Source organism: Pezoporus occidentalis, unplaced genomic scaffold (genome assembly GCF_034315485.1).
Source record: "Pezoporus occidentalis ecotype Australia unplaced genomic scaffold, CSIRO_AGI_Poc_V1 ctg11, whole genome shotgun sequence".
Lineage (NCBI taxonomy): Eukaryota > Metazoa > Chordata > Aves > Psittaciformes > Psittacidae > Pezoporus > Pezoporus occidentalis.
Window position 1 is genome coordinate 9,578,900 of NW_026912886.1, and position 14,092 is coordinate 9,592,991.

Below are 14,092 nucleotides of genomic sequence, written 5' to 3' on the forward strand. Positions count from 1 at the left end.
GCACAAATAAAATACATCTGGGTCCAACAGCAAATCTGTACCAACTTACGTAATTTGCATGTTAAATAATTTAAAATAATTTATGTTCCTCCCACCCTCCCCCCACTCCACTTTCTCCCAAATAGATGATGATGCTTAAAATGCAACTGTTAAAGCATAGCTTTCAATTAATATCAAGTCACTATTTAATATAATCAGAAGATTTCACAGTCAGCAGCATGAACCCTTGGTAACAGTAATTTGCAAACTGGTATTGGCAGTTGACATGGTTTATGATCAAAAAAGAAATCAACTATCCTGCAATTCAGAAGTACAAAAGCTTATGTATGTTATGTAGCAACGAAAAGAAGTTAATGCTTTGTTTTCTCTTTTTTAGTGGAAGTTTTGAAAAGAATTTTTCATCCTAAAAATTAAAAATGTGATGCCTGTCAAAGACAGACTTCAGGAATATCTCAGACCAATTCCATATGCTCAGCATATGAAGCACACTCAGTGGGGGTAAATCTCTAAATTGTCCTGTTCGAAGGAACCCCCCTCAGAACAACCATCCTGAGTGTTCCCATCACACCAACTTAGTTCTGCATTCAAGGTGAGGTTCACCTTCTCCCTTGTTAATCCATTCCAGGATTGAGACTCCAGCACTGTTACTTGAGTGGACACCTAAAACTGGCAACATACCTTGGGGAACGAATCCCTAGAATAGCTTTCACAAGGAACAACATCTTCTCCTGAAGTGTCCATCAGTGAAGATTTTACTTATGGTATCGTAACTGTTAAGTCTTGTCACTGTCATATTCTGGGCTAAATATAAGACCAATCAATCTCTTGCAGGCACTCTCAGATCAGATCTCACTGAGAAAGCATCATCTAAAGACCATTATTTGTGATCAACCTTTGATAAAACCAGGGGTGGGGGTGTGCTAATACTAAAGAGCAGTTTTCTGTCCCTTCTGCAGCTCTTGGTACACTTTTATTCTAACAGAGGATTAGTATGAGATGCCAGAGAGCAATCTGATGTGGAAGAACTACCTCTATTCCACACCAACACCTGAAGTTGGATAAGATAAATTTTCTTCTTTAGCAGAGCCTTCAGGCTAGTGCAAGGGCTGAACTTGATTCAGGCCTTTTCTCCCAGCAGCAGACTATGCTGCGTTTCCACTGAGACCTTGAATATCAGATACCACAATTTCTGAAGAGTAATGGCCTGTGCTATTTCCTTACCTGGGACTATAAAGAAAACATTTTTAACAGAAGGCCTCTATCTGAGATTCCAAGTCCAAACTTCAGATGAAGTTGGGTAAGTCTGCATGTGCAAGTAAAAACACATCTCACTACCTTTATTCACAGGATAAATCCATTTGAGATCAAACAGATGTAGGCAATGTGTAATTCATTGCACATACAACAGTCACAGGAGCCAAACTCAACTCCTGGATGCTTTGCCAAACCTGAAAGTCTTTTGAAGCATGCAGAACAACAAACTATACACTTATCAGCAAGTCTGATCTTGCAGAAATAACACTGAAGAGAGAAACAAACCATCAGTGACTAATGCCATAATGTAGTTTACATATATAGAAATTACATAATAAACATTCACATGAAAGTCCATTTTCAGTTCTTCAATACCAGTCATTTTCAACTTCAGACCTGAAAAGAAAAACCCAAAGGCTTACCCAGAGCGGCGCTTTCCTCCTCTGGAAGGCATGGATCCTGCCATTCTCACTTGTCCACTTGACATTGGTGCTACTGGCAAGGCCACTGATCCAGGAATATCTGATGCCATTTCTGTAATGCAGAAGTAGGGAAAGAGGAGGGAAAAATATCCTTTAATCCGAATCTGAAAGGATGATGACATTAGAGAAAGGTCCTTTCAAAAATATGCTGAGAAATCTTTGGTTTTTATTTCTAAGGAAAGCTCTCCAGGCAAAGACCAGCAGATTCACAGCCCTCTTAAAAGAAGGCCAGTTCTGTCAACAGCCATTATGAGTGCGTGGGAGACAGAGACAATAGCATGTAGGTACCTCTGTATTTAAATTTACCTAATGGTTCTAATTTTACTTCTCAGAGGGGCTGTCAGATGAAGGCCAACAACCTTTTACACAGTTAAACTGCTCTGTAGAGAATGCAGAGATGAATTCCCAAATGAAGCTGTGGATCATGGTACCAAGACACCAAGGAAAACAAAATTAGAAAACTTCTCAGTTTGCCAGTGAGGTCAAGAGTTTAGAGCCTGGATAAATCATCAGACAACACTGGTTTTTATTATTTATATTCTGGTGGCATTGAGAGGACCAGAACTTTGTAGAGCTCCAAGGCTTCCTGTATTTCTGTGTGGTGTCTTGCAAAGCAAAGCTGAGCCCAGAATCCAGGCTGATATTAATCCCTCTGCCAGTGCTCTGGGCATAGCCACAGGTTAAACCTCAAAACTTTTGATGTGAGAAAACAGCAAGAGCACACCTTATGCAATGGTTTCCAGACCGCTAATGGCAAGTACTTTTACAACCTATTAATAACAGTTCATTACACTTCAAAAAAGAAAAGTGGAATATAACGTATTTACACCCTTTTCTCCTAGCCCATGGATGAAGCATGTTTTGCCTCTGCAACTCTTGTAAACTATGGAAGCAATTGAAACTTTTTTAATGCAGAGATACTTTAGTCTACAGTCACAGCATTTAATTATCTTGAAAGAAAATATACCCTCCTTCCAACTTTTCTTTAAAAAAAAACAACACAACTTGGTGGAGTCTCTGGAGCTACAGATAAATGTATTTACTAATGAAAAGCAAATGTCTTAAAAAATCTTGCTATTTTTTTCCCCAACAGATAAGTACAAAAGAACTTCAATTATGGAAACAGCAATTCCTGTTCTTTCATTATGTCTGGAGTGCACTTCTGTCTCTGCCACATTTGATATAAATCCATTACGCAACGTTATGCATTTCAAATAATAACATTTTATTGATTCACTGATTCCATAAGTTTCTGCTAGGGCATTTACTTTTATTAACTCCTTTTCAACTAAAAAGCAACAGAGCGAAGTATTCATTCAATATTTTTCAACAAAGTGTGCAAGGATAAACAATGAGACCTCTGCCTTCAACACCACACCATGGAAAGTCCCTCTGTGTCTAAAGCTGCTGCTACGTGGAAACCCTACATTAAATATATATTAGCATACTGCCATACAAATGAAAGGATGAGCATCCAAATAACTGTTAAATCACTATTTCCAGAATTAAGTATCCTTAGCAGTCTGATGCCAGTAATTCACCTGGAACACTCAAACTCACATTCCATGGACACAACTGAAGGTAATTATGAAATGCTCTGCTTACTCATTTATTAAAGCAGATGGTAAGAGCCATAATAAATTTACCTGCAAAGTGTCCCTGTCACTCAGAAATACATTCCAGCACAGATCATCAAGGTGATCAGATTTTTTTAAAGCAGTAATAGTAAAACAATTTTAGATCAACCATGCGCAGTATTTTGAGTAAAACCAACACTGAATTTGTAATTGCAATAAGAATTTTTTTTAACCTCCTTTTCCTCAATCTAAAACAAGAATTACGAAAAAACAGGCCAAGGGTTGGATTCATCTACTCTTAGAAGTCTGGAAATCCAAGCTAATTATTTAGATAACAACTTTATAGCTCACTGAAAGGGAAATAAAGCACCACCCTTGCACTGCTATGCACCCCATACTTAGAGGTGCATCCAAAATTGGTTGAGTAAACTTCTTTCTATAGGTTCCTTGCTCTCCCCACTGACAACTTGGACAGTTTTGCCCCCCAGTTTAGGTGGTTGTTGCTAGGCAGAATGAGTTTTTTGGCTCTTATTTTAATCCTTAATGTATGGGGTAAAGTTTGACTTGATGATCTTAAAGGTCTTTTCCAAACTTGCTGATTTTATGATTCCATGTATGAAGACAAGGGTAGTTCGCAAGTTTCAGGTAGTAAGGAAAAACGGAAACCATGTATGCTTTTATAAGAAAAAAAGAAAAAAATGAAGGCTAGGGGAATGGCCAAGCTACAGGCTCAGTTGTATCAGTGTCCAAAAACACCTGAAAGAAAATATTTGCAATAAATAGATCAGCTGTCTATCAGGGTATAAGCTGAAGAGTTACTGTGGAGGTGTCCGGAATCTCTAGAATGGCACATCAAAAACAGCGCAATGAAGAAAGTAACTTTTTACATTAAATAGCCTTTAAATATATCTTCATGGTCCTGAGAGAAGAAAACCAAGCTCATTGAGCCGACTACTTTAAAAGGATGTCTTCAAAAATTCCCACTTCCAAGATAAAAGCACAAGGAAAGAATAAAATAATCAGGGGATCCACAGACAATCCACGTGAAAGCTTAACTAAGAGGGAAGAAAGCTGCAGGTCCTTCAAACCCAAAGACTTTCCATTATGCAACAACCTGAGGGTGTGACAGACCTGCATATACATCGATGTATAAGACACACAATTTACCCTTCCAGTTCTGCAGATGGAAAAACCAAAAGGCTGGGACTCTTCAAGCCACACAGTGAACACAGCAAAGAAAGAAACTCCAAGGACATGACCATCATGGAGTACAGAGCACCCAGAACCTGACCGGCCTCAGCAGGAGCAGCCAGAGCAGCAGTTAAGCACCTCAGACACAGTCTCAGGGTACAAATTGTAACAGTAGAGCATTACAGGACTTCAGGGACAGAGGTGACAAAGTGACCCCGCTGTTCAGCTGCAGGCAAACGGGTGTTGGAAGGCACCCATTTGTCAAAGTTGAACAGTGGCACCAAAATACAAACCACTAGATTGCGGCTGTAAAAACTGCTCACAAATGCAGCAGCTCCCTGCTGCAGGCTGCAAGAACTTCTGGGGAGATGATGGAATGGATCTGAGCTGCTTCCCAAGTATCTTCCATCTGTACTCATCTGCAAGCATCTAAAAGGACCAGATCTTTGATGATATTTTTATATTTATAAAAAAGAGCTGGTGAGAAAAGTAGAAACATGCTATCTCAAAAAATGAGCCAGAAGAAAAATGTGATGGTCAGCTGCTTCTCTGACTATGCACCTGAGAAGTTACCTGTCTGTGCATGCTCCAGGAAGAAAACAAAGGAGGAATCTCAGTTAGAAGTATTATGGGAGAGAGGTACTCCAGGGAGCCTATTACCATAAAAAAGAATAATAATTATACAAGGAGTGTGCATTGGACACAGACCTAAAGAAAAAAAATCCAGAAGAGCAAACTACCATTGTGTGAGGTTACGTCAACAAAAATTTAGGGCAGCCCCTTGAAAGTAAATGAAGCTATTCTGTTGTAGCATAAACTAGTATAAAAGCCCAGCACGGCAGAAGCAGATGTCAAGCTGGTTACATTAAAACAAAAAAAGGGGTCAACAATCAAAGATTGTGTTTCCAGGCTCATGTACGCCCATGTCCAAACACACGTTAACACTAATATTTGCTGAAATGTTTCAGCAGCAAAGAACATTAGGAAACAAGTTGTTCTCCTTCTGAGACTGGACCTTCTCAGAGCGGCCTTTCCTTCTGCCAACAGATATAAAACAATGTTTCCCATTTTACCCAATATTAAAACATGAGCATAAGGGTATAATGTTCAGCAAGTAAAACAAGATCAGGCTGAATGGTCATGAAAATGACCTATAACCATCAAGGCAGTGCTCTGAGAATGCCCAAATGCCAAACAGAAATCACTTTTCCGCTGCAAGAATACACGCAGTATTTAATTTTAAAGTTAGAAAGTTACCTAGAGATCTGCCAAAGAACATGGAAATGCTATTAAACCCCAGTGTAATACTCTTAGTTTTCAGTACATATTCTTCCAGTTAGATGATACCTAACAGCTCTTACCATTGTCATGCCTGGGCATAGGCCTGATCCTGCCACCCATACTCATGTTCATCTTGCGGATACCTGAGAAGCCATACTAATCCAGGCACAACATCCGTGCTCAATACAGAAACAGCTGAGTGAGTCCCTCCATTTCTACCCAAATTCATTTCACCGCTCCAAGCTTTGGATATTACACTTCCCTCCAGCACCACATGTAAGTCACCCCTAAAATATTCTGGGATCTTTTTGAAATGAAAGACAATCTGCAAATGTAGACTAAAAATATACGGATAAACCACAGGGATTTATTCTTGATAAATTCCATGTTCATCTCACACTTTGTTGTAGAGATCTGTACAAAACCCAGCTACTGTGCTCTTCAGAAAGCAGAACACAAAAGCAAGCCAAGTGCTGCCCAAGGATTCCTCAAAAGTGCCTGTGAACCACAATCACAGCAAGAATTACTGGACAGGCAACACACCCGGATGAACCTGGACTTCTCTTTTTACACTGAGAATTAATAAACTGCATCTCCTAAATCCAAACTGTAATCTTGAGCCCCACCCCAGATCCTTTGCCTGACACACAGCTCTAACTTGTCTCGTACACAACAGGTGATTTGCCAAGACACCCCCAAAGAAGCACAGCATTTTGGCCAGGTATTTTCACAGCCAGCATCACACAGGTCCAGAGATGGCGCTTCCTGCTCTGCTCCCTTCCAGAAACCACAGCCATACATCTTGCTGTGAAGGTCTGAAATGCAACCAGTTCATGTGCATGACAAGCCTTTTTAAGTCCATCTTACTAAAGGTCCTATTAACCACACTATTTTCAGCTACTTGGGCACCCCCCTCACCTACACATGCCCGCCATAGATGTGGTCAGGTTTAAACCTGAAGCCCACTGGAGAAATGCTTTTGCCGACTTCAATGGACTTTGATTCCCTGCATTAACTTTAACGACCTGTTCCAGGCTTGCTATTACATGTCAAGCACCACTGAGGATGCCCTCCACAAGGCTTTTTTACCCTTTGGTATCTACTGTAATAAACAGGATTAAACTCAGATACCAGCATCCGATTAAACAAAAAAGATTCTACTTTTATCAATACACATGCGACAGATTTCCGACCGCTAATCCATAGAATGAGATGTCAATCACCTCCAAGTAAATCTTTAGTGGATCTAAAGCTAAATGCATGATTACAAACGTGCCCTCTCCCATGCACAGCACCGTACAGAGATTTTTAAATGGTTTAAGGAAGCAGATTTCCAAAACTTCTTTAAAAACTGTATTTTTCTGTACCCTGAACTCATACAGGAGTTAGATGCATCTTAGCAAAAAGGTTTTGATTGCAGGCAAAGGGGATTTTCTGCCTAGCACAGAGACATTTAAGAACAAACTAAACCATATCTCTTATTTTAGAATATGCCAATGAAAATAAAAAGCTATCATGTAGCTAAAAATATTTCATAGAAACACCTAAAAATCTAGCTGTATATACAGTCATTGCTTTTACATGTTAACTACAGATACTATAAAACAGAGCTTGCTCTCAGAGAATACAAAAAATAAACCATTTTCATTGTTCCTGATAACTGTTAACACTGTTTTACTTGCATTCCATTGCCAGATACTTTAAATAGACTCCACATCAGAAAGATCTACTGTACAGAGAGCATATGCAGAGAAAAGCAAAAACATTCCTTTCCCTGCTCTTAACAGAATCACGGTAACAAATACATCATGAAATACAATAAATCCCACCTTTGACGAAGACTCTTGCAAAGATGCTATTTCTTTCCTGTGAAAAAAACCTTCTTGAAGAGAAATTTTATCCGCATATAAGAAGTGTCAGAAACCTCTGGGAAGAAATGTAGCAGCATTGGTATTCTGCTCAGAAAATGTCATCACAGATCTGTTTACCTTAACTGTGGACCATGATTCAGCCGGTGACAACCGTCTTGCATACTGATCAATTTATTTGCAGCAAAATTACTAACATTTTCTACTTTAACCATTTAGGTTCTGGAACCAGCTACTAAGATAGGGAGGGCTTTTAAAAAATAACATATAAATCCTGCTTAATTAAAAACTTTCCCCTCCATCACAACGCCCTGTACTTCAGGTTGTAGGGTGGGTTCCCCCATAATCTTAAAGACAAATTAGGGCATATGGTGAGTGGTTACTAGAGAAACCTCTGTGGAAAATTAAAATCAGAGCATCACAGGTGAATGTTAGATATGCATGAAGTGGGGGAGAGGATGCGATTAAGGTGATCATTTCGGGGGGACTGGCTGTTAAGCAGAGACAGTGACCAACCATTTGAGAGCTTTGCCTAACTGGGGGTCTAGAGACCAAATCTGGTCATCTTGCTCACTGCTTTTTCTGCTGTGACTTTGGAAATGCCCAACCTAATGCAATCTAACAAATCTAAAAGATATCTACCATACATGCCATCAGCAGACTGGGAAAGCAGGTTTTGAAGCGAAGAGGTGAAACCTCTGTGGTGCCTCTAGACTTCACTGTTGTGAACACACAGCCCACTTGTGGAGTCCTGGAATCTCAGTACAAACTGTACTTTTTTGCACGTCCTCTCGTTCAACACCACCACAATGACATGCAAAAGAAGGCAGAATGAAGTCAGAGAATTAGAACTAGGCTGTGACAAAAAGAGTTTTGGTCTATTTTAGGGGAATTCTTGCCTAATTGCTCAGCTTGAGAGACAATGAGAGACATGCCCCTTCAGGATAAAGGTCCTCTGAAGCATCCAAATCTAGGCATGCAGGAAGCATAGCACCCAAAAACCCAGTTGTAGAAGCATCAATTTTATGATTCATAACACAAAAAATTATTTCATACAGTACTCCTAAGTGATTTTGAATGCTACTTTGACAATATTTTGCTTATTTTTATTTCCCATTTTCATGCTAATCACTTTGTTCATTCCAGTCATGCTTGGTAATTCCCTTCATCCAGATCAAGGGCACAACAATTCCCACAGACATCAGGGTGTAAGAAAAAAGATGCAAACTGCATTTATGCTTACTTCCTATGCCTTCTCTGCCTGAATGACCCACAACCCATACATAACTGAATAAACTCAGAATGGCCCTTCTTCATCTAGAAAATGACCTGGAGTCTCACCTCTGCACCTACTGTAGAATTTGTTAAGGATTAGAAATTCAACCTGAAGAACAGACAGAAGACACATATGCCTACCTAAGGTTAGGTTGGGAAGAAGGGAAAGGGTGGCTACTTCTTCATTCCTCCTACCTTCCTGACAAACAGCACGTCACCAACTCACCTGCTCACGTACTTCCACGCATATTTCTCTGGCTATTTTTCCACTTCATGTTTATAAATTAGGCCAGACTCCTCAGTGATGCCAATGCTCTAGCTAGCCTCTGAATAGCCTCTGGCTTAGATGAACTATTTTTTGTACTCCCTCTATAAGCCAATACAACCAACTAGTGCCAAATCAGGACCATCCCCCTCAAGAAAAAGAGGTTGGTGGAATTCAAAATAAGGAGAAAAGATTAAAAAAGAGTCCTTAATAGTTCTTGTTTTGAAAGCATGCCTCTAATCTTGGAAAATAATAACCCGCCTCACAATTAAAACAAGAAGTATATCTGCACTGAAGAATGAATTTGAAGACTGTCACCAGAAACTAAGTGCCTGGCCTGCCTCTAAAATCTGGTAAATCTTTTCTCATTCCAGAAGTGGGGGCTTTAAGTGAAGCAGAACATTGCCTAGGTCTCTACCATGATTATGATGGACAAACACATTTGAAGAAATTGCATACAAAGTCTGGAAGTGCACAAAAAAGCGGGCTAAAAGCAACTCTAGGGACCTGGACTAGTGCTGCACTGAAAACACAACCTGAGCCTCCAACACCTGGCAAGCCTCTCAGGTGTAAGTAGTCACAAGTGGGAAAGTGCACATACGGGGAAGTAGGGCAGCTACTCTAAGAGGCCAGTTTGTAGAGAGGATGAAAAGTTGGCTTTGAAAGGCTGTTTCAGGATCAAAAGATCCTTTATTAAAACAAGAGAGGTGGGTCCTTATCTTACACAAAAGGGTCACAGTGAAACTGCAGTAAACAGCAACAGTATCATCTATCCTGTCTGAATGTGACCCTACCTGTCTTCAGGCCACTAGAATTCTGCTCAGAAAATGTCATCACAGACCTGTTTACCTTAACTGTGGACCATCATCATGTACTGATACAACATAATTCTGTGCTTAAATGTTATCTGCCTTAATTGATATTATTTTGGCTGATGTTAGTGACACACAGCAGAAGTACTAAATCAATTACCAAAAAATTAAGTTCCCCAAACTATGCATCATTTCTATTTCTCATTTACCTCCTCATCTTTTGGCCAGTGGCATGCTGGGCTTGAAAAATCTTTCTTTTGGGACAGAAAAGCCAGTTTTTACGTCATGAGCAGGAGACAACATTTCTCAAGCGCTCTTCTTCTACAAAGGTAAGAAATTAGCCAACTACCCCTATTAATTTCTTTCATTAACAATCAAATCAAGCATTTTCCACAGTATGCCCTTGCTCCAGATTACTGATTATTAGTTTTACATCATTGCTACTTGTCCTTCGCCAAACTACTCATCTTGTTTCATTTCTCTGTTCTACAAAATACCTGTTGAAAGATCACAGAATTGTAGAATGGTTTGGGTTGGAAAGGACTTTAAGATCATCTATTTCAACCCTCTGCCGTTGGCAGAGATACCTTCCAATAGACCAAGTTGTTCAAGGATGTTTACATGCTCGTGTCCTTTTATAAATTCCTAAGCAATTGTCTTATGATAATAATGAGTGCAAAGCAGTTACTATGTCATTATTTGAGACTTCATTTTTATTCATTCATCTTCAATTTATTTATTTTAAAATAACACTTCTGTTATCTTCTATCAAGAGGTCTGGCTTTTTACTATTCACCTAGCAAATTCTTTTCCAGCAACAAAAGCAGGTTTAGATTTCAATCAAATACCAGTGCTTGATCACAAACCTATTTTGTCCATCTGCAAGTTCAACTGTCAATTTGCAGAAATTATTTTGAAACTATTAAAAAACTTACAATGGTTTACACAAGACAAACCCGCTGTGGTTCTCCAGAGTTTACATCATAACAACATCAGTGCTCTAAACTCCTATCAACTACATTAAATATATTGAATAGCTGTAAATATGCAATGAAATAAAAGCAATGGGTAATAAATCTGCCTACAACATTGACCAAAACTGATCTTCACCAAATGCAGATCAGGGTAGCTTTGCTTCCCTTAGAAACCAAAGCCTTCTCTTGACTATTTTACTTGCCCTCTCCAGCAGAAATGCACAGGATTCACACAAAAGTCATTTTATGTGACTTGAGAGCAAATATCACTTGATTCTTGTCCTTATTTTCTGTTAATTACAGCAGAATTCAGCTACCAGATTTCATGAGCATATTTATGACAACTCTAGTTTCAAGTTGGAAGAACTTCGACAACATATTTCTTAAATAAGGAGCAGAGATTTTTTTGTGGCTGACTTCATTCCTGGTTCCCTCTTACAACTGTTTCATATAAATACTCTTATAATCCATTTTCATTGAGGTGGACAAGCACAGCAAGCATTGTCAAAGTTCACAGGTGCAAGTATTTATGAAATATATATTTTTATGTAAAATTATATAAAATAATATAAAATTAGATAAAATATAAATTTACTAAAATTTAAAATTTGAAAATCCAAGGAGCCAGATCAAGACAAAAGTGAGATCTGGCACCTGACCTGCCTTCTACAACAGAAGATGAGTCAATCACCATAATAAATCATCTCTGGTGGTCATCTTATTGAGCCAAGTCATGGAGGGGCCAGTAATAAAGACCATGAAAGATATTCACATACAATTTCTGAGGAAGTGATGACTGCCAAACTACATCAGACTAAACTGACCACTACTGCTTTAGTGGCAGTCCATGAGCTGCCCTGCAAGCCACTGACCAAGCTGAGGTCAAACACCTGTGGCCTTTGTAATGCACCCTCACACACAGAGACATCATTCCCCACCAGCTACAGAAAGCTCAGGGACAACATAGAATCATAGTTAGGGTTGGAAAGGACCTTAAGATCACCTAGTTTCAACCCCCCTGCCATGGGCAGGGACACCTCACACTAAACATAATCCACTACTCCGGTCTAAATTATTCATAGAAAATTACTTGTGTCTTTCAAATGTCTTTATTATTTATTACAAAGATTTGTTTTAAATGTGCCTCAGAAGGTTCATTTTAAATTTCATTCAGAACAGTAACTTGCATTACTAAACACTTAATTATCAGTATATTTACAGCATCCTTGGGCACTGCTGGGTAATCAAAATGCTATTGTTTTCATTAAACAGGATTTTATTGATTTTATTGACTAATCAGTTCTGCTTCATCAACAAGCAAATGATGCTTATTTGATGTTTCAATAATTAATTGACCTTTCAGGTGTTTCCACACCCCAACTTATTACCAAGAATATTTATGTGAAACGCCCTAAAAAAAGAGTATCACTACTCATCATAAAACATGTTCTAAAAATAGGCAGTGGTTTCGTATTTTTTCCTTTCCTCACAATTTCTAATGGAACATTCTCTGTCTAAAAATTGCAGGAGAAAAAAAAAAAACACATTTGATTCCATTTTGAAAACCCAGTCTGAGCCTTGCATATTAAATATTCAGTTCATTTTATCCCTTTCTAAACTTCCAGGAAGTAACGGGAGATTTTCTGAGTAACATTTCTTTCATTTCTTTTCTCTAGAGATGGGAGAAAACACTAACCTCACTTTCCCACAGCAAAGACAAAACCTTCATATGACTCAAATGAGACATGAAAGTGAACAGACAGCTTGTGTAATCTATTGCTCCAAACTGCTATTTTTCCAAACTCCATGCCTAGGTTAAGAAGCACTATAGTCCAGCCTTCAGACCATGGGAAAGGACTTTGATTAAGAAAATTCCAGATTCAAATTTAACTGAACCTTAAAAAGCCACATGAAGAGTACACCAGCCTTCTCACACCATTCAACTGGCACGTATCAGAGATCTGGATTTGTTCAGCTTAAGCTCCCACAGAGGACAACTTTCAGAACATGAAGTCTTAACTGCTCTGACACAGCAACCCATATTAGCAGCTATCCTCTTCAAAAATGAGCTTCCCAAAACCTGAAATTTTCTGCAAGCACAAAAATGTGACAAATAAAGGTCTTGGTGAATTTTTCTATCTTTTGCTGTCCCAGGATCATTGATGACGCTTCTAAAACCATTTTGCCTTTTAGGTAATTTCACATATTGTATCTTTCATGTCTGCGAATAATAATAACAATAATAATATAATAACATCAATAATAATAATAGCCCACAGGCTTTTGGAATTTCAAAGGTAGCTGCATCTACATTTTTTTATTACTTTCTAGAATTTCTGGTTCCCACAAATGCTTCAAATAAAACACCTGAACATCACTGCATAAGGGAAACCTTCATAGGAATATAAAAAATATAAAATTCTGCTACGCTGTGCTGCAGTAGGTTCCTTGGTGTTATTTTAGGTTTACTACACACCCAAGAATTTGTCATGAATTTCGGAACACTTTTTTCTGCTTAACTTCTTCCCAGAGCTATTCCCTGAACAGCTTTTAGAATACTGAATCTCGTATTTTGCTTTTTAAAATTACCAATATTAAAATAAGAGAGAAAATGATGTTTCCAGATAAGCTCTGCCAGGCTTCCAAGAAGTGATCAGCTGAAATGGCCGTGTTCTTACTGATTTTACAAAATATGAGAATTCACTGCATGTTCTACCAGCGAACTACTAAAACAAACATGTAACAACAAATGACTATTTTTCCATGTCCCCATATTCATATTAAACATGATTTGACATCCATTACAAGCCACTTGCTCCCAAAAGTATACAGACAGTTTTGTGGATTCATCAAATAGAGAAGGGAGAACAATACTGAAAAAACCCTCATTATAAACAAACTGGATGTTTGTCAAAAAACACGCTGAGCATTTGTCTGTAAATATTGACCAAACCAAGGTTTTTGCTTTGATATTTGCCTACTGAAGAGCAGCACAGACAAGTAAAAAGGACACAAAATTAGTCTGAATGCCAAACTTGACGATGAGGTTCCAGCTTCTACAAGGGACTCTATGCCAAAAAGCAAATAACTAGTGGCAGCCAAATGCACTTACC

General features: G+C 38.6%; 2 protein-coding genes across 5 annotated transcripts in view; both read right to left on the reverse strand.

Annotated features, from left to right (window-relative positions):
* The window catches only part of ARNT2 (aryl hydrocarbon receptor nuclear translocator 2), a 104,498-nt gene that overhangs the window by 77,365 nt on the left and 13,041 nt on the right, over positions 1-14,092 (reverse strand). For 2 of the 4 annotated variants that reach the window (XM_062630132.1, XM_062630160.1), the window contains exon 2: positions 1,677-1,788. In XM_062630132.1, coding sequence (XP_062486116.1) covers positions 1,677-1,788 — 112 coding nt within the window. The other 2 variants (XM_062630150.1, XM_062630141.1) reach the window with 2 other exon arrangements.
* FAH (fumarylacetoacetate hydrolase) overlaps positions 766-14,092 on the reverse strand; it is a 116,042-nt gene continuing 102,715 nt past the window's right edge. Inside the window, exon 15 of the mRNA XM_062630180.1 lies at positions 766-777. The gene's annotated coding sequence lies outside the window, so the exon portion shown is untranslated. The remainder of the gene's footprint in view (positions 778-14,092) is intronic.